Below are 21310 nucleotides of genomic sequence, written 5' to 3'. Positions count from 1 at the left end.
GAGACAGCCAGCGAGAGAGGGAACACAAGCAGGGGGAGTGGGAGAGGAAGAAGCAGGCTCCCAGCAGAGGAGCCCGATGCGGGGCTCTATCCCAGGACCCTGGGATCAGGCCCTGAGCTGAAGGCAGACGCTTAACGACTGAGCCACCCAGGCGCCCCTATAGACTTTATATTAAAGTTAGAGGAAAGGGGAGAAAATCTTTTGAAAGTTGTACTGAGAACTGAGGCAAAATCTCCATCTGTTTGTTGACATCGCTGATCATAGTAGGCCATGCTACTTAAGTGTCAGTCAATGGGGTACCTGGGTGGCTCAGTCGTTAAGCGTCTGCCTTTGGCTCAGGGTGTGATCCCAGGTTCCTGGGATCGAGCCCCACATCAGGCTCCTCTGCTGGGAGCCTGCTTCTTCCTCTCCCACTCCCCCTGCTTGTGTTTCCTCTCCCACTCCCCCTGCTTGTGTTTCCTCTCTCACTGGCTGTCTCTCTGTGTCAAATAAATAAATAAAATCTTTAAAAAAAAAAAGTGTCAGTCAATAAAATATGTATCATTAATTTGAAACAGCATAATCAGAAGTATAGCCTAGTTAGTGTGAAGTCATATCATAATTGTACCTTCATTTACCTTAGTTTTCAGTAAGGTTCTTTTTCTTAACAGGTTAAAAGAGTATAAAAAAGAAGACGTAGGGAGAAGATCAAAACTGATCTGTTCAGTAGTGACTTCTGCTTTGTGGTTCCATAACTCAAAAAAATTTATCTAAATATGAAAATGAACAGTAGTACGTATTTTTGTGTATATTTTTTTTGGTTTTGCTTAAAAAAAAAATCCAACATGGTATACTTATTCGGTAGATAGTTTTGTTGCTCCCGTGGTGTGGAGAAGGAAGGAGGGGTAGATGTTACCTCAGATCCAGAGCTCTGTTGAAGAGAAATGGTAACTAACAGGCTAGTATGCCAGATACATGTTCTTTTGCTTAATGGTGAAGATGAGGGTCCACTCATACTGACTCACCCAAATTTTATTTTCTTTTACTTCACACGGCCAAGGTCAGGTCTAATTGTGACCTCTTGCTGTGCTCATACTTGTCCAAAGATTGGTAGTTGTTGAATCCTGATCTACCCTTACGAAGTAGGTACATCTTTTCAAGTGTGATGATGAAGGATGATCATTGTAACCCTTTGTCAGGGCACATGTGGTTGGAGAGGTATAAGACCTATGACCAGTGGGCAACTGTTATAAGAAGTCATGTTACCTGGGGCGCCTGGTTGGCTCTGTTGTTAAGTATCTGCCTTCGGCTCAAGTCATGATCCCAGGGTCCTGGGATCAATCCCCTCTTCGGGCTCCCTGCTTAGTGGGAAGCCTGCTTCTCTCTCTCCCACTCCCTCTGCTTGTGTTCTCTCTCTGTCAAATAAGTAAATAAAATATTTTTTTAAAAAAAAGGTCATGTTACCTGTCTGAAGCTTAATTGATGTCCTATGGCAGCAGCTTATGGAATGACCCTCAGTAGCGTCTCTGCTTCAAATGAACTTTTTCATATCTTTCCCCCAGAACTATATAATTCATCTTGATATTTGTCTAAAATGGTGTAGCCTCGCTGGTAAGGGTCATCTGGAGCACGGTAGTAAAGGTGACAGTGTCCTCCTGGTGCTGTGAACTGGCATGCTTGATCCTGACTGGTCTTCTTTATTATCTTAACAGTGTGCCCTCATAACCCTGCAGACATCCCAGATTTATTGGGCCACTGCAGCCTTTTAGAACAAAGAGCATTAACTCTATTGTTTTCCTAATTTCTTAATATGTGAACTCAGCCTATTCAGTGTTTGTCAGCTTTTGATTTAACCTTGTTTCTCCTCATATAAACAATGAATTTAAAGTGAAATACTTATAGAATTCACAGAACATTTTTATTCATCCTTAGAGTGCTAGAGTACCCAGTTTGAAAAACACTGTTACTGTCACATTGGCTTTAAAAGAGCTGGTTTTGATTCCTAGCTCCACCACTTGATAGCCAAAAGGCCAGTTAAGTTCACTGAGCCTCTGTTTCTTTATCTGTGAAAAACAGCTTCCACCTCGGTCTCCTCTGATGCATGCTCTGGAATTCCCTATGCTCTGATTTGAATTTGTATGTGATTCTGCGGACCCAGAAGTATTTTGCTTTTATTGTTGGTACTTTTTAGACTTGATACTGTTTTATTAGCAGTTCATAGCATTTGGAGTAACTTCTTTCTTTTTTAAGATTTTATTTATTTAATTTAAAGAGAGAGAGAGCGCAAGAACACAAGCAGGGAGGAGGGGCATGGGGAGAGAGAGAAGCAGACTCCCCACTGAACAGGGAACCTGATGCAGAGTTCGATCTCAGGACCCTGGGTCATGACCTGAGCTGAAGGTAGACCCTTAGCCGACTATCTGACTGAGCCACCCAGATGCCCCACATTTGGAGTAACTTTTAAAAATCTTACCTCATAGAGTTTGTGTGTATGGGTTGGTTGTGGTGGGGTGTTACAAGTGATATTACAGCTACAAAAATTATCCTGGGGGATAAAAGAACAATGAGGAGAATGTAGAAAGTCAGCTAAAATGCTTAAAATCTGATCCTCGCATTTTAATAAACTTGGAGTCGTTTAGAAGGCAAACACAGATCTCACTCATGATAGTTTCAAAGGCTAACTGTATTTCTGTATGTAAGCCTAAGTTGTGTGTAGCCAATTCTGTTTGTTCATGGATACAAGTCCTTCATCTCAGTTCTTTCTTTCGATTTTAACCATTTTCTTTGCTTTGTATATAAGGTTACTACTTGGGGGTCTACTCAAAATGATCTGTTACACTTATGCATGAATTTTGCTTTGATTCCAGTGATTGGTTGCTTTTCTTCATCTCCTGAGACTTAATAGATAATTAAAATCATGTGTATGAAGTTTCTTGGAGAGATGATTATAAACTTGTGCTTTGACGTCCACTTGTTTCAAAAGAGATTAAGTCTTCATTCTTAATAAAACTGATGAAAATCAACTCTAGATTAGCAACTGAAATTAGTAGCAAACTCTAGAAGCACTGTTAGACTGTTAGATCCAAGAGATTCTTCAGTCTTAACTCACTCTTTAAGTGATAGTGGTACACCTTCCATGATGGAGGTTCCACATTCACTGGATTCACCTATCCCTAATGACATAAGACTCATTTAACTTAAGTTCTAATTTATTTTCTGTATTTTGTATATGTATCTTGCTCTTTGGTTGTTCTGTGTTATGCCATGTGATATCTCTTTCCAAGCTTTCATATATCATAGTGTTAACCAAGCATTTACCCTCATCTAATAAAAAGAGAATCCATCCCTGATATTCTCAAAAGTCACTGCTGCTCCCCAACTCCAGTGTTTTACAATGCTCATTTGAAAGCTTATTGTGGAATGGAATACTGAGGCCGCTTGAAGTTCTGAAACGGTGCTTGCTAAAGTCAGCAGGAACCTCTTAGTCCCAGGTTGCTTGGGCACTTTTTAGCCTTACTTTGACCTCTCTTGTGTGTTTGTCACTGCTGTCCATTGCCATTTCTTTGAAGCTTCCTTCTCCATTGCCTTGCTGACATCTCTCTTGTCTAACTTCTTTTTATTTTTTTTTAAGATTTATTTATTTATTTTAGAGAGAGCGTGTGCATAAGTGGTGGGAGCAGTAGAGGGAGATGGAAAGGGAAAGAGAATCTCCAGCAGACTCCCCGCTAAGGGCGAAGCCTGGTGCAGGCTCTGTCTCAGGACCCTGAAATTATGACCTGAGCTGAAACCCAGAGTTGTATGCTTAACTGACTGAGCCACCCAGGTGCCCCTGTCTTTAGTTCTTAAATATTCAAGGTTCCATCAGTTACGTTCTGGTCTCCTTTTTTGGCCCTCATTATATACCACCTTTTTAATTGTCTTTCACCACTTAATGTGGTTTGAATTACTACTCCCTGATTGCTAATTTTCCCAAATCCGTTTCTTACATCAAGTCTCTCTCTCAAGCCATGACCTGTATATCTAATTACCTCTTATATCATGTATCTTTACTTAAATATCTTATAGCTACTTCAAGTCAGAAGATTTAAAACTGAACTTATATTCTACCTCTTTTTCTTCCTCTTTTTTCACTGTTTTCTTTCCAAGTGAATGGTACTACAATTCACTAAAAACTTGTGAATTAACTGTGTCCTCACATCTAGTCAGTTATCAAAACAAAAATCTAGTGGTTAAAAGTGTGAGTCATTTTTGGCTTCAAGGATTTGGGTGTAGGGCTTTTTAAAGAGCAGTATAAGTCCTTTTTTTCTTTTTTTTTTAAGATTTATTTATATATTTTAGAGTGTGTGCACAGGGGCCAGGGATGCAGAGGGAGAGGGAGAGTCTTAAGCTGACTCCGCACTGAGCACAGAGTCTGATGCAGTGCTTGATCTCATGACCCTGAGATCACGACCTGAGCTGAAACCAAGAGTTGGATGCTTAACTGACAGTGCCACCCAGGCGCCCCATTATAAGTCCATTTTTAAAGTGCTTATGAAAAAATACAACATATGGAAATACATAAAAATGGAACCACTCTAACTAAAGGAGGGAGGTGCAGAGCTCCACCTGCTTAGCCAGTTTCTTCCCCATCCACTCAGTAAATGTTTTTTGGAATTATTATCCTTGATTATTTTACTACTTGCCGGTTTTGTGGCCTTGATAAATCAGTCTGCCAATATATAATATAGGGGTAATAGACTTTTTTACCTACTTTAGCAGGATTGTTTCAGGATCAAAAGAGACAGTGAATGTTGTTTTTAAAATTGGATTTAACATTTTATAGAAAGTATAAATGTGACGTACAACTATAATGAGGTGCTGCTTTATGCACATTTCTAATCATCTGCATCTTTCTGATTCATTGCATTTGCCACACAACATCTTTTTAATAAAATGCAGATGTCAGGGGCACCTGGGTGGCTCAGTCTGTTGAGCATCTGACCCTTTATTTCTGCTCAGGTCATGATCTGTGGGTCATGAGATTGAGCCCTGCATTGGGCTCTACATTCAGCGGGAGTCTGCTTGAGTTTCTCTCCCTCTACCCCTTCCCCTGCTCATGCACGCTCTATCTCTGTCTCTCAAAAAAGTAAATAAATCTTTAAAAACAATGAAATACAGATGTTGGGTTAAGCTACATAGAACATAGAATATTGCAGAAATTTTAAAAATTTAACATCTAGTCCCCTTTTTATAAAAGTTACATAAGTAGAATCAAAGGATAAAAACTTGGGTTTTTTTAAGTCAGTAAATGCTAATCCAACTGTTTGAAAAGTAAAAATGGTAGAGGAATGAAATTCATAACCATTGATAGGAATATAAATTGGTACAACTCTGGGGAGCAATTTTTCAATAGCTATTAAAATGTCATAAAATATATATATAACTTTTGTCTTTGTTCAGGCTACTCTAGTAAAATACTGTAAGGTGGGTGGCTTATAAACAACAGAGATTTATTTCTTAGGTTACTAGAAGCTGGGAAATCCAAGATCAGAGCACTAGCAGGTTTGGTGGCTGGTGGTCCTTGCTTCCAATTCATAGAAGTCTGTTTTTATAAGGGCATTAATCCCATTCATGAGGGCTCTGCCCTCATGACCTAAGCACTTCCGAAGGCCCCGTCTCCAAATACCATCATATTAGGTTTCAACATAAGAATTGGTGGTGGGGAGGAAGATGACACACAAACATTCAATCTGTAGCATCTTCTGACTTTAATGTGAAGTTGTGAGAAAGGCTTTATGTGAGTGTTTATTTGCAACATTGTTTAAAATGTGAAAAATTAGAAACAACCTGGAAGTCCAACAGTAGGTAATTGTTTAAATAAAATTTGGTACATCTACATCATAGAATATTGTGTTTGACTATTAATAACTATAGTTGTAGATGAATATTTACTGACATGGGAACATTTTTATGACATGGTGAACAAAATTAATAGATTAAGTTACTTGATTAAAAGCCATACAGAGGTTCCTGGGTGGCTCAGTCGGTTGGGCAGCTGCCTTCCGCTCAGGTTATAATCTCACCAGTCCTGGGATCTAGTCTCCCGCCCCCCCCCTTACTCAGCAGGGAGTCTGCTTCTTCCACTCCTTCTGCCCCTCCCCCTGCTTGTGCTCTCTCTCTCTCAAATAAATAAATAAAATCTTTATAAAAAAAAGCTGTACATAATGCATCCATGGTGATGTGAACTTATCGGCAAAGAACATGGTATGAGACAACTATACTGAAGGGTTAGCAGTGCTAATCTTAAAATGCTGGGATTTTTTTTTTTTTTAAACTAAGAAAAAGGAATAGTCGGTTTGCATTTTTCTCCTTTTACTGTTCTTTCCTGGAAAAGTACCACCATTCATATCTTTACAAAAAATAAGTCCATTAAGATCATAATTGTTATAATTTGTGCATGTATTACATATATAATTTATTATATGAGCTTCAGAGTTGTAAGCTGTGTGCTGTGTCTTCAGGCAAAATTTCAGGCATTAGGGCTTGACCCTGAGGTAAGAATGGAGCTAGGTTAGGAACTTTAAATATTTACAAGTACTGTATACGATTTGTTTACCCTTGACATTTTTAAAGAAGAAAATAAAGCTAAGAAATAGATATGTTTTTTAACTTCTTTGTTTCCCTTATTATTTGGGATATTCTAACAAAGGGAAATTTACTTCTGTTGAAGGTTTGTAACACAGGCTCTGACAACACAGTATTTGATGGAATATTTTGAGAGATCCATTGCCTTCCTATTTTGTATTGTTTGGGAAGGCCCAAGTAGAACTACTTGGAAATTAAGAGGAAGTAGATTTCAGCTCCATGTAAAGAAGATACCTCTTATGAATCAAGTTATCCATTAGTAGAACAGGCCAGAAGGTACAGGCTGTGTGATATGAGCAGCACACAGACACAGACTCACAATAATAGTAAGAATTTATCTTTCCTCTGCTCCCCGTGTTCATGAATGTGATGTGCTTGACCCTGTCTTCCACTAGTTATTATGCTTTCATCTTTGGTATGCTAATCAGTACCTGGGATATAAAGTGTTTGTTGTAATTCCCTATTCTCTTTCTCCATTGTTTTACTTTTAACATGCCATTGAATTAAAACTTGATTCTACCAGTTCTACGGTACTACTAGCGTGTTTTTATTTCCTAAAGCATTAGGTGGGCAGTGGCTTTGATAGGGTAGTCACAGAGCAAATTTGTGGTAGTAAAAGCATATGTCTATAATGGAATACAGTATTTTTTTTTAAGGCAGATTTATGTCTGCTAGTAAAGAATGATGGCTAAGATTGAGTTTATGTGACTATGTAAGAAACAAATATTATCTTCAGAAGACTATGCGGGAATGCGTGTATAGGTAGATTGTCTCTGAATATACAAAACAGTGATTAAGTGGTTACCTCAGGAATGGAATATTGGGGGTCAGTGGTAGAAAGGATATTTTATTGTGTACTTATATATTTAAATTCTGTTAAACTTTGCATATATGTTAACTTTTAAATTACTTAAATTACAATGTTTTAAAGGAAATCCCAAACAACTGTTTCTGCCACAGTGGTACTTAAGGCTCAAAAAAGTTGAGAGACATTGGAATAGGCTGCTTTAGGAGGGAGGTAGCTAATTTTCTCTTTGAAAGATTATAAGGACAGCATGAATAAGCACCTGCTAACTCAGCTCTTCTAACCTTTGAATTTTCTAATTCTAAATGAATGTCTCATTCTATGATACTATACTGAGTTTAGAGCTTGTGCCTTTTTTTCATCTGTTCTAATGGTTAAAATTATCTCTGATATTAAATACTAATTATAATTTATCGGAACAATTTTCCATGCAAAACTAAATTTCAGTTGCTAGTCCTTGAGCATCTGCTAGCATAACAAGTAGTAAAGGAAGGCTGAATGTAAACATGAACAAAATTGATGACTCCTGTCACAAATAGATAGCTGTTCTGTAAGCTATATTTTGACCCATAGAGTCCCCACATCTTGTAAGGTAAGCAATACATTAGAAACCTATAACTAAAAGCTCAAGAATAGTGTTTTAATATTTTGGATGTACTGTGACAGGACTAAATGTTTTAGAGGCTTTTGGGGAAGGGTTCCTTTTTTTGTGAAATTCTTGATGATTTAGAAGGGAATACTTTTAAAGGAGTGTCTTAAGATTTATGAGATTTAAAATAAAATATTTAACATAGAAATCTCATTTTGCGGGGCACCTGGGCAGCTCAGTCAGTTGAGCATCCGACTTTTTGTTTTGGCTCAGGCCATGATCTCAGAGTCGCCCTACGTAGGGCTCCACACCCACTTGGTGCAGTCTGCTTCTCCCTCTCCCTCTCCACCTGCTTGCACACGCTCGCTCTCTCTTTCTTTTTTTTTTTTTTTTTTTAAGATTTTTAAAATTTATTTATTTATTCAACAGAGATAGAGACAGCCAGCGAGAGAGGGAACACAAGCAGGGGGAGTGGGAGAGGAAGCAGCAGGCTTCTAGCGGAAGAGCCTGATGTGGGGCTCAATCCCACAACGCCGGGATCACGCCCTGAGCCGAAGGCAGACGCTTAACCGCTGTGCCACCCAGGCGCCCCTCGCTCTCTCTTTCTTAAATAAATGAATAAATAAAATCTTATTAAAAAATCAGATATTGTTAGAAGTCATTTGAATTTGTTTTCTTTCAGAAATCGAGCTATAGCAGATTATCTTCGTTCAAATGGCTATGAAGAGGCATATTCAGTTTTTAAAAAGGAAGCTGAATTAGATATGGTATGTTTGCCTTTTTACAGTTATTCGTGGTATAGTTAATAAGTGGATTTTACTCAAGTATCAGTATCGATCTGTCATGTCAGTTATTCACAAATGTTACCTACTTCGGCCCTAGGTTTTCACCCCCCCTTTTTTGTATAATCAGATACTTAGTAACATTTGGGCTTAGGTGATGGATCTGTATGCCTTGAACAATGTAGTTGAGCCATTTTTCAAAAGGTTCTCATTTTTTCTCTAGAATGAAGAATTAGATAAGAAATATGCTGGTCTTTTGGAAAAAAAATGGACATCCGTTATTAGATTACAAAAGAAGGTATCTATGTCTTCTTTCTTTAAAGTGACTTGTATTCAGAGTGTTCTTATATAAACTTTCTGAAAACATTAACATCAATTATTCTGCATTACTTAGTACGTTTACTCTTGAAAGGCAAATAAAAATCATTTTTATGCAGTAAAAAAAAAAAAAACTTTGACCTAGACAGGTCTTTGCTGATACATGCTAACTCATGCAACCCAGGCGTTGGCTCCAGTGAATTTACATAACCCTGACTTGAAAGAATTGATACTGAAAGAACTCATTTGTGCATTTAGATTGGAAGAAAGCATGTAGCCAGTATGATGCTGGGGAAAGAGCTTAAAGTGTGCATTTAGAGAAGACTTTTTCATCTCTGAGTTTTTTTTTTTTTTTTTTCTGTAAAGGAAGGCAGATAAATTCTGGTCCTAAAATTTATACTTTCAGTAGGCAAAGTTAGAATAAACAACATTGTTATAACATGAGTTAATCCATAAAAAGCTCTTAGAAAAGTTACTTAGCACATACATGCTCAATAAATGTCAGCTTTTATTGCACTGCTCTTCCTCTAATTGGTAGATAGAAATTGATATTTTTTTAGATAAGTAGTTGATACAGTCATAGTTTTTCTCAAGTTTCAGTGTTGTCACACTAATAAAATTTTGAGTAGTATGTTATGTAGATCATTTTCAATTAAATTTGATTAATGCTCTATAAATTACAAGTATCCTGCATAAACATGCAAACTAAAGGCGATTTTTTAAAATATCAGATATATTATTTTTCTTGGAATCTATCTGTATATAACTGTGTTCCTTCTCAAGGTTATGGAACTAGAATCAAAACTAAATGAAGCAAAAGAGGAATTTACGTCGGGTGGACCCCTTGGTCAGAAACGAGACCCAAAAGAATGGATTCCCCGTCCACCAGAAAAATATGCGTTGAGTGGTCATAGGAGTCCAGTCACTCGAGTAATTTTCCATCCTGTGTTCAGTGTTATGGTCTCTGCTTCAGAGGATGCTACAATTAAGGTAATTTTTAAAAAATTAAAGATGTACAATAGGGTAACTGTTAAAAGCAGATTAAAGTTAACTGGGTAAAAGAAATAGAACCTGAAAATGAAGACCTATGCAAGGCAGGAAAGACAGGAGCTAGTAGCTCCTGAGAGGCAAGCTGCCAGGTAAGTTTACTGATGAATTTGAGAAAATTGGGCGTCACTGATTTAGTGTTGGGCCATAGGTCGCCTAGTAGTTGAATAATTTTTGTTCTTGGAGAATGAAGACATAAGTGTACCTTGCTTTTAAGCAGAGGTTATAGATGAAAATAAAGTACTTGAGGGGATGAATATGTTTTGCAAAAGAATTCAGTAGGGGACTTACTCAAATTGGACACTCCTTATGTATTTTAAGTACTGGCTTTGATTCCAAACAGTAGATCTCTCCAGGGATGTGGGGATATAGAAGATTTTCACTTTATAAGTTATGTATTTCTCTCATTTTTGTATTTTTTACAATAAGTATATACATTTTAATGTTTTATCTTTTAATCCAGAAAATAAGTTGTTTTTATAATTCCCTTTGATCCAGACACAGTACAGTAACAGTTGTATAAACTACCTGCAGAAAGCTAAGTAAAATATAGTTACAAGGTTTAGGTAGGTTTTTCTCTTCTAAGGCTTTTTCCAGATTAAGTTCTAGATTTTAAAAAGTTTCATTTATAGAGGTATATAATTAAGAAAACATGAGTAGGTTGTTAAGACTATATATATTGCCTAACAGCAGTCCAGTGTAAAATACCATAATGACATAAATGTGACTCTACTTAATTTGCTCTTCAAATTAAACATTTTTTATATTTTCCTTATGTGGTTTCTTTCTTTAGTTTCTAAATCAGTGGCTTCCTTCCATCCCATGAGCTGGTGATCCATGGGGTGGGCTGCAAAGTAATTGGAAGAGTCTTAAATCATATGTGTACCATGTGGTCTGAAAAGATTACACACCTGATACATTAACCATTAACCATTGTGTTTCTAAATACATGTAGACAGGTACTTAAATTATTGATTTCCCGATAGTCTCATATACTGTAAAACTGCTATCATGAGGCATAAGGGTGAATAGGTTAAAAACCCAGTCTTAATTATTAATTTTGCATCAGTGGCATAAAAGTATAAAGAAAACTGTAAATCTGCCATCTTAAAATATGTCTATTAAATGAACTTTAAAATATTACAAATCGGGGCGCCTTGGCTGGCTCAGTTGGTAGAGCATGCAACTCTTGATCTCAGGGTGGTGAGTTAAAGCCCCATGTTGGGTGTGGAGCCTACTTTAAAAAAGTAAAGCAAAATGAAATGTTACAATTGGAAGTTTTAAAATTTCTGTGTATAGTAATCCTAGCATGTATCTCAGCAATTACTTAATAGTGTCCCTTCCATTTACTCTTTTTTTTTTTTTTAAAGATTTTATTTATTTATTTGACAGAGATAGAGACAGCTAGTGAGAGAGGGAACACAAGCAGGGGGAGTGGGAGAGGAAGAAGCAGGCTCATAGCGGAGGAGCCTGATGTGGGGCTCGATCCCAGAACGCCGGGATCATGCCCTGAGCTGAAGGCAGGCGCTTAACTGCTGTGCCACCCAGGCGCCCCTCCATTTACTCTTTATTTAATGTGTGCACCCATGGTGGTTCCATTAATGAAAAGCATGTGTATTTAGTTTTGATTGTTTTTTTATTATTTTAGAAATAGGTTTCTTTGTTTCTGATGAGTCATTTTTAGTGATTTTTAGCTAGTTGTTTTGTTTATATGTGGAGGTTTTATAGGGTAGTTAATGCTCTTGGTTCAAGTCCTGACCCTGTCATTCAAAATTAATGTGATCATGGGCAAATTAAACTTTCTGTGCTTCTCTTTCCTCATCTATAAAATGAGGATAATTAATACTTATCTCATAGGGCTTTTGGTAGTATTAAATGAGTTAATATGTGGAAACTATAAAACAGTACTGGCCAGATACTAAGGAGTACTTGGTGCCAGCAGTGTTTCAGTACCACGAACAAATTTTCTTCCTTTGGACTTTTTATGTCATTTCCAGTCATCTTTTATCATAAATAATGTTCTGTTCATTGTTACACATAAAGCTTTTTTTCTCATTACTTCTGTGTATATTTTTTGGAATGAAAAAAAAAAATCTTTTTCTACTCTCCTTCCATACTTCTATTATTCAATTGCAGTAAAACCTAGGTGATTGCTAAATGAGGATTGTGACAGAACTACTTTCCCAAAAACTCAAAGGAGAATATAGACAGAATTTTTGTAATTTTGTGACTCTGTTGGACAAAGTGCTTGATACGTTTAAGGCTGATTGTTGGTAATATGATTCTTTGGCTTAAAATTAACTAATGTGTACATAACATATAGCAGTATAGTGCCTGACAGATTTAGGTAGATCCAGTAAAATGTAGTTTATGTTATAGTTATTGATAACAGAAATTTTCATTATATTATTTCCTTTGTGCATCTGGTAGATAGAACAGATTGATTCCTTTTAAAGTAATTAATTTACATCATCAGTCTTTAAACTTTAATAATTTAGGGAAAATGTAGGATATTTGAAATAGTTCATAACAGTGTTTTGAATTACATCATTTAAATTTTTGAAATGTTATTTCTTTTTCTTTTTTCTTTTCTTTTCTTTTTTTTTTTTTTTAAGATTTTATTTTTAAGTAGTGTCCACTACTTAAAGATCTAGAGTCACACATTCCACCGACTTAGCCAGCCAGGCACCCCTTGAAATTTTATTTCTGATTGTCATATAGAACTATTCTTTAGAACTATTCTTTTTTTTTTTTTTAAGATTTTTTATTTATTTGACAGAGATAGAGACAGCCAGCGAGAGAGGGAACACAAGCAGGGGGAGTGGGAGAGGAAGAAGCAGGCTCATAGCAGAAGAGCCTGATGTGGGGCTCGATCCCAGAACGCTGGGATCACGCCCTGAGCCGAAGGCAGATGCTTAACCGCTGTGCCACCCAGGCGTCCCTCTTTAGAACTATTCTTAAATATTTTAAAAGATGAACAGCAAATAACACTGAAAAATACATTCAACTAATGAAACAGTTGAAGGACTGCCACCTTTTTAAAAATTTTTTTTTAAGATTTTATTTATTTGACAGAGCACAAGCAGGGGAGTGGGAGAGGGAGAAGCACGCTCCCCACTGAGCAGAGAGCCCGATTCAGGGGCTTGATCCCAGGACCCTAGGATCATGACCTGAGCCAAAGGCAGATGCTTAACTGACTGAGCCACCCAGGCGCCCCGGACTGCCAACTTTTTATTAAGAGTTCAAAACAAATGGGAAAAACAGTAGTAATAATCTCAATAGAAAATTGAACTGTGGGACATGAACAGACAATTCATAGAAGAAAAATGGCTAACCAACAGTAGCAAAAGTTTTGGCTTTGCTACTAATATTAGAAAAATGCATATTAATATTTCAGTATATCTCAAATCTGTCAGTGTATTTTACTTTTTAGCTGAGAATTCCCAGTAGTGATGAGAATGCCTGTTTCATTAAATTCTTATTACATTTCCTACAATCTTATGAGAGAACAATTTAGCAGAATGTATGAAGGGCTTAAAAAGTCTGTACTTTTGACCCAAAATTCTTTTTCACCATCTGACCTAATACTGCAAAATGAGGACTAATAGTTTTCAATATTCAAAGATTTTCATTTATATAATGTTTTCTATAATAATGAAAGATTTTAGGGGCACCTGGGTGGCTCAGTCGGTTAAGTCGTCTGACTTTTGATTTCGGCAGAAGTCCTGATCTCAGGGTTGTAAGATTGAACCCTGGGTTGGGCTCTGCGCTGGGCATGGAGCCTGCTTAAGATTTTCTCTCCCTCTGCCCCCCCCCAAATTTAGCTAACAGTAGGAATTCCTTTACAAAAAGATCTTTGCCCCCAAAAAGGCAAGGGGAGGGAGAGGTACGCAGCATGTGGCTGGCTCAGTGGGTGGAACATGCAACTTTTGAGCCCCACATTGGGTGTAGAGATTACTTAAAAATAAAATCTAGGGGCGCCTGGGTGGCAGAGCGGTTAAGCGTCTGCCTTCGGCTCAGGGCGTGATCCCGGCGTTATGGGATCGAGCCCCACGTCAGGCTCCTCTGCTGTGAGCCTGCTTCTTCCTCTCCCACTCCCCCTGCTTGTGTTCCCTCTCTTGCTGGCTGTCTCTATCTCTGTCAAATAAATAAACAAAATCTTTAAAAAAAATAAAAAAATAAAATAAAAAAAAAATAAAATCTAAAAAAAAGTGTTTGCCAAGTCTTTAATGGCATGGAAAAATACTTGTAATAATTGTACTTAAAATTAGCATAAAAGAATGGAGAAAAAAACCATTCCTTTGGTAGGATAGTGGTTATTTTTTATTGCCTTTATATAAGTGCATTATAGATAGGTTATCATGAGCATTTATTTTTAAAATCGTACAAAAAGTAGGGGCGCCTGGGTGGCGCAGTCGTTAAGCCTCTGCCTGCGGCTCAGGGCGTGATCCCAGCGTTCTGGGGTCGAGCCCCACATCAGGCTCTTCTGCTGGGAGCCTGCTTCTTCCTCTCCCACTCCCCCTGCTTGTGTTCCCTCTCTCGCTGGCTGTCTCTGTTGAATAAATAAATAAAATCTTTAAAAAAAAAAATCAGACAAAATAAGTATCAAGGAAAGGAAAAATAAAATTAATTCTTACTAATTCTTGATATTTACAAACTGACATTAAAATCCCTTGTTCACCATTTATGAAGGGACTGTTCATTTTTCTGGGTATATTTATTTTAGAGAAAATGCTATAGTGTTCTTTGACAAATGCATGGAAAGTTAACTGAAACTGAACTGCAAGATCACACCGTACTTATTTTTAATATGTAAAATATTCATCTGAACTCTTGGTGTGTTAGATACTAAATGGGACAAAAATCTTACAAAAAAAAGAAAACTACTTACCAGTATTATACCATTCACAAACACATATGCAAAATCCTTAACAAATTATAAGCAAGTTAAATCCAGCAACTTTTGAAAAGGTTAATTGATATGACCCAAGTAAGGTTTATCCCAGAGTGCAGAATTGGTTCCACACTCAAAAATCAGTGTGATACACCACATCAATAAAAAAACATAATGGGTTCTGAAAAAGCATCTGACAAAATTCCAATATTCATTCATGATAATAGCTCTCAGCAAGCTAGGAAGGGAGCTTCATTAAGCTGATAAAAGGTTAAAAAGTATCTGAGCATAATAATTAATGGTGGAAAACCATGCCTTTCCCCCTGAGATCAGGAACCAAGGCCAGGATGTTCAATCTCAACCACTCACATTCATGTTTGTAAAAGAGTGCCTTGTCAGTGCATAAGGCAGAAAAAGAAATAAAAGGCACACAGATTGGAAAGGAAGAAATGAAACTGTCTTAATACTTGCAGACAACATGATCATCTATGTAGAAAGCCCAAAGAATCTACAAAAAATCTAGAATTTTGGCTGAATTTTTTTTTTAAAGATTTTATTTATTTATTTATTTGACAGAGAGACAGCCAGCAAGAAAGGGAACACAGGCAGGGGGAGTGGGAGAGGAAGAAGCAGGCTCCCAGCAGAGGAGCCTGATGTGGGGCTCGATCCCAGAACGCAGGGATCATGCCCTGAGCCGCAGGCAGACGCTTAACGACTGCGCCACCCAGCCGCCCCAGAATTGTGGCTGAATTTAACAGAATCTCTGGATACAGGGTTGCTGTACAAAGGGTCACTGTATTTCTATAAAGTAGCAATGAATAATTTGAAAATTGAAGTTTTAAAATGCCACATAGTAGCATCAAAAAACCCCAGAATACTTAAGGATAAATGTAACAAAATATGTGCAAAATTAGAAATCACTTCTATGTAGAAGTACTTGAATATATGGCTAAAAAAAAATCTGTTTATATATTGAGAAGGGTATATACATTTTCTGTAAAAAAAAAAATGGTTTTTAGGATATTTTATTTTTCTTGGTTGAGTTTTTTATGTGGCTATGATCATGTGTAATTTTGTGTTCTTTTTTTAAGCACTATTTTATTATGTCACAAGTTCCTTATACTTGCAGGTCTTATATCTGCTTAGCCATTCCCCTAACGTTGGATATTTAGATTGTTTCCAAGTTTTCAAAAGTTTCTTTTGAAACTTTTCTAAGTTTCTTTAAATTGGTTGATATATACCGTACTATGGAGAAATTTGAACCTATCATAGGAAGAATAGAATCAGTCATTTGATTTTAGAGCATGTAATTGGTGTCGGGTAAAAGATTGAACTTCAGACTAGGATTTGACCACCAGAATGAAAGTTAAGTATGTTCTTGAGGTCTGTTTCTAATATCTCTTCTTTTATTAATAAAGATTTTATTTACCTATTTATTTATTTATTTGAAAGAAAGCGAGAATGAGAGAGTGCAGTCGAGGGGAGGAGCAGAGGGAGAAAGACAAGCAGACTCCGCACTGAGCGTGGAGCCCAGTGCGGGGCTCATTTGCACAACCCCAATATCATGAGCTGGGCCAAAATCGAGAATCAGATGCTTAACCAACTGAGCCATCCAGGCACCCCTAATATTTATTCTTGATAGCTTATTATGTCTGTTATCTTAGAAGAATTATCTTTAAAATATGTGTCAGTGACTTCCCATTTTTGCATCAAAATGATACATGCTTTTGTTAATCTGTTCATGGACAGTAACATCTAGTGAAGTCTTTTCTTACCTCTTAGATGTCTGAGCTTAAGCACTCTTTATTGTCCCCTAATATTCTACAGATAGATGCCTATCATAACTGCCCCAAAAACTTTTGTCTTTAAATTTACTTGTTTACATGTCTGTTGTCTCCTTTCAGACTGGGAAGAGACTTTGTCTTTTGGCTTTATATACCTACTCACTAGCGTAATTAGGTATATGGTAGATAAGGGAGTGCTAGAAGTCTGTTTTAATAATTACAACTTCAGTTTTCTCTGTAAAGACCAATTTATACTTGAAGATGTGCTGTTTCTAAGATAGTTCTTTGTCATTTGCTCATACTGGCCTGCTGAGTGCTAATGTGAAATGAGAAAGAAGGGGTAGGTTGATGTTAACTAAGTTTCTGATCACTTGACAGGTGTGGGATTATGAGACTGGAGATTTTGAGCGAACTCTTAAGGGACACACAGACTCTGTACAGGATATTTCATTTGACCACAGTGGCAAGCTTCTGGCTTCCTGTTCTGCAGATATGACCATTAAACTATGGGATTTTCAGGGCTTTGAATGCATCAGAACCATGCACGGTAAGGGGTAGAGGATAGTATTTTGATATTGATTTGTAATGTGATATTCCAGAGAAAAGAATATTGTTTTCTAATAGTGCGCAGGTCCCCTACATTTAATTCTTAATTGTATCAGTGGAAGAGTCTATGATGTAAATAGCCCATGAATAACTTACCACAGTAGTTGAGAGTTGTTTCAGTTATGAGGCTTTAAGTATCTCCTAGTACCGGTTTATATAAAATACTTAATTCGTTTTCAGGAATGTTTTTGGATAAGAAAAACTGCTGGGACATCTGTCTTCAAGAAAGAAAGAAAATGAAGTTATTGGGGATTTGTTTTGTTTTGTTTTGTTTTTCATTTTTCTCACTTGGGAAACTGAAGTCCAGAGCGAATAGGTATAGTAAAAGCTGGGACCTAGCATTTCTTGCTCACTTCATCTTGTTCCACATATACTGTAGTCTTAATGTTAGGTTGTTTTCCTGGGTCTTGTAATAGACAATGTTCTCTGAGGTGGTTTGGCCTTGTGGAAAGAACATGGGCTTTGGAATTAGATATCTGGGTTCAAATTCCTACTTGTTTACTTGTGGCATTGGGAAATTTCAACCTCTTTCATCTGCAAGATAGAGGTAATAATACCTGTCATAGAATTGTTGTGATGATGAAATGAAATCGTATACGTGAATCATCTTGGTTTAGTATCTGGCACATAGAAGATGCTCAGTAAGGATTTTTGTTGTTTCTTTAAACATGGTAAAATTTTAATGTTTGGATTTTACGTAAGGAACACATGCTGTGTTGGTAATAAAAGGGTTTTTTTTTTTTTAATAGATAATCCAGTGGTGTAAGTTATGTGATTACATAGAAAGTATAATTTGAAGGGTGTTTTTCCCCCAAATTAAGTGGGAAGCTTAACCAGTTAAAGGAATTCTTTCATAAAAGAATTGAATCCTTTCGTCAAATCTAGTGTTTATGTTTCTTTGAGTAGCCTGTATCTTATTGCTATGACTTTACTGAAGAAGGAGGGGATGGGTGATACAGGCTTGCAGTTACGGAATGAGTGAGTAAGTCAGGGGAATAAAAGGCACAGCATAAGGGATAGAGCTAACGATACTGTACTGGCGTATGGTGGCAGATGGCAGTTACGCTTGTGGTGAACATAGCATAGTGTATAAACTTGTCAAATCACTATGTTGTACAGCTGAAATTAATGTAACGTGTGTCAACTATACTTAAATTTAAAATTTTTTTTAAAAAGGAGTTCTTTCCAACCATTGTATATTCCTTAAAATAATGATGTTTATGAGGATTCTCTGGGGCTTTTTCCAAAGGATAGCTAATTAGGAAAGTGAATAATGCATATAGAATAATGCATTTTTACCCCCAGGGACATGAACAACAAAAAAAGGAAATTTTCAATCACTATTTTAAATTTGGAACCAAATCTTTCTATTTAGCTTTGTAAATCTTATTTCCAACATACATACCATGGAAGTTTTTGTGTGTTTCTAGTGTTCATATATAAACATTCAGCATATTAGTGTATTCAAATGCTGATGATACTGATGCCTTGTGATGTTAAAACAGTTGTACAGGTTGAAATTTAATCATAAATTGAGCTAGCTACTTAATTCATCATGGATTATTTTTTTCAAGTTGCTAATTCCTTAACTTGTGTGTGTAAATCCAAGTTTCTTATCAAATTTATATAAAGCCCAGTGTATTTAAAGTTGCTGTGATGTTTGAAATCCCATGGTAAAATCTCATGGTAAGTTGAGGTGTAATTGCTCTTCATGATACACCACTTAAAACGTTGCTGTGTTGTGTGTTTTAGGCCATGACCACAATGTTTCTTCAGTAGCCATCATGCCCAATGGAGATCATATAGTGTCTGCCTCAAGGGATAAAACTATAAAAATGTGGGAAGTGCAAACTGGGTGAGTAGGGTTGGTTGAAAAGGTGTCGTCAGCTAAAGAGATATTAAACAACCAAAATGTGTTCTGAACCAATTATTCTGACTTTAACCCAGAATGATTATGGTGCTGGTTGTGTTATATATTTTAAAACGAGGTTTTAATCTTTGAATGTTTTCCAAAAAGGAACAGGAAAATTATAAAAGAAATTGTCCTTGAGAGCCATTTTCTATGCAACGGCTTCTTTTTTTTTTTTTTCCTTAAGATTTTATTTATTTGTTTGAGAGAGCATGAGTTGGGGGGGAGAGGCAGAGGGAGAGCAGCGAGCCCGACTTGGGGCTGCGTGACCTGAGCCGAAGGCAGATGCTTAACCAGCTGAGCCATCCAGGCGCCCTCAATAGCTTATTTCTCTGTGGTCTTTTTTTAGGTGATTTCTCTGTGGGTTGAAATAAAACGTAAATAACATTTGTGCAGGTATTCCCTTATTAGGCTGAATTTGATTGTGCTTAGAATGACACATGATTGGTACCATAAAACCTTAACATACTACTAGTTTTACCCAGGTTAGTAGAGTGTGCCTTTTTTCCCAACAAGGCTATAAATACTTTTGTTAGGTTTATTGTGTGTGTTTAGTTTTGGAAGACTTACTTCTCTCTATATTTTACCTTTGAGAATGTGTTGATTAGTTAGCTCCTTAATGATACTCCCATCAGCACATTTTGATTGATGTTTGGTTTTCCAGCCTGTCCCCATCTTTTATTAACCGTGAATGTACGTTTATTCTGTTGACTTGCATGTGATTACTCTAACTTGGTGTCAACCTCTTCATTCCACTGCATAGCTAGTTTTATGTTGCTTCTGGAAAGTGTCCCAATAATTGCCATTCACGATGTAAATTATTACTTATTTCGACAGCTACTGTGTGAAGACATTCACAGGACACAGAGAATGGGTACGTATGGTGCGGCCAAATCAGGACGGCACTCTGATAGCCAGCTGTTCCAATGATCAGACTGTGCGTGTATGGGTCGTAGCAACAAAGGAATGCAAGGCTGAGCTTCGAGAACATGAGCATGTCGTAGAATGTATTTCCTGGGCTCCAGAAAGCTCATACTCTTCCATCTCTGAAGCAACAGGATCTGAGGTATGTGATTTGTGTGTCATTTCATGATTTTATTGCTGATATCAGAACCTTAGATAACTTTTCTGATTCTCAGTTTCAGGGCAGTTAACGCATTGACAAATCTGCATCCCAAAATTCTGAATCTTGAAACTCTTTCCTCTTTTGAGCTTGTGGAAGTATTTATATTTTTTAACCAGTGATTGTTGTCAGCTGACCCTTGACTTGTGCTGGGGAGGGTAGATTCTCCTGAAGAGTAGAAGTGGTCATTCAGTTTATCAGAAATGCCATTCTTAGTGTACCAGTGCGAAGTGAAACTTACAGGAGAGGTTACAGTATCTTTTAGAAGAATAGCCTTTAATGAACATAATGATTTTATTTATAAATTTATGGTGGAATGCAGTTCAGTCCTTACATATTTATTTTAAAGAATATTTCATATGGAGGTCTCTTGATACCCTTGATCACTAGAAACACTGAGTCTGAAATTTTATTTATTTATGTTTTTATTTTAATCACCTGGTTCTCATCACAAGTGCACTCCTTAATGCCCATCACCTATTTCATTTCATCCATCTTCCCACCCTCCTCCCCTGTGGTAACCCATCAGTTTGTTCTCTATAGTTAGGAGTCTGTTTCTTGATTTGTCTTCTTTCTCTTTTTTCCCCCTTTTGCTTGTTTTGTTTCTTAAATTCCACATGGGAGTGAAATCATACTATTTGTCTTTCTCTGATTTATTTCATTATAGTGTTCTGACTTATATTCTGACTTATTTCATTATACTCTCTAGCTCCATCCATGCCGTTGCAAATGGCAAGATTTCATCCTTTTTTCCCCCCATTTTTTAGGAATGAATAATAGTCCATGGTGTGTGTGTGTGTGTGTGTGTGTGTGTGTGTGTGTGTGTGTGTCACATCTTTAGCCCATCAGT

The 21310-nt window shown here is 37.0% G+C and overlaps 1 protein-coding gene across 2 annotated transcripts in view; it reads left to right on the top strand.

Moving 5' to 3' along the window:
* PAFAH1B1 (platelet activating factor acetylhydrolase 1b regulatory subunit 1) overlaps positions 1 to 21310 on the top strand; it is an 81026-nt gene that overhangs the window by 48855 nt on the left and 10861 nt on the right. For both annotated transcript variants that reach the window (XM_034641658.1, XM_034641659.1), the window contains exons 3-8: positions 8680 to 8764; positions 9003 to 9077; positions 9881 to 10087; positions 17201 to 17369; positions 19181 to 19283; positions 20175 to 20403. In XM_034641658.1, the coding sequence (XP_034497549.1) occupies positions 8680 to 8764; positions 9003 to 9077; positions 9881 to 10087; positions 17201 to 17369; positions 19181 to 19283; positions 20175 to 20403 (868 nt within the window). The remainder of the gene's footprint in view (positions 1 to 8679; positions 8765 to 9002; positions 9078 to 9880; positions 10088 to 17200; positions 17370 to 19180; positions 19284 to 20174; positions 20404 to 21310) is intronic.

Source organism: Ailuropoda melanoleuca, chromosome 13, assembly GCF_002007445.2.
Source record: "Ailuropoda melanoleuca isolate Jingjing chromosome 13, ASM200744v2, whole genome shotgun sequence".
NCBI classification, from domain to species: domain Eukaryota; kingdom Metazoa; phylum Chordata; class Mammalia; order Carnivora; family Ursidae; genus Ailuropoda; species Ailuropoda melanoleuca.
The sequence above is the reverse complement of the archived record's forward strand: the minus strand, read 5'-3'. Positions and strand labels throughout refer to the sequence as shown.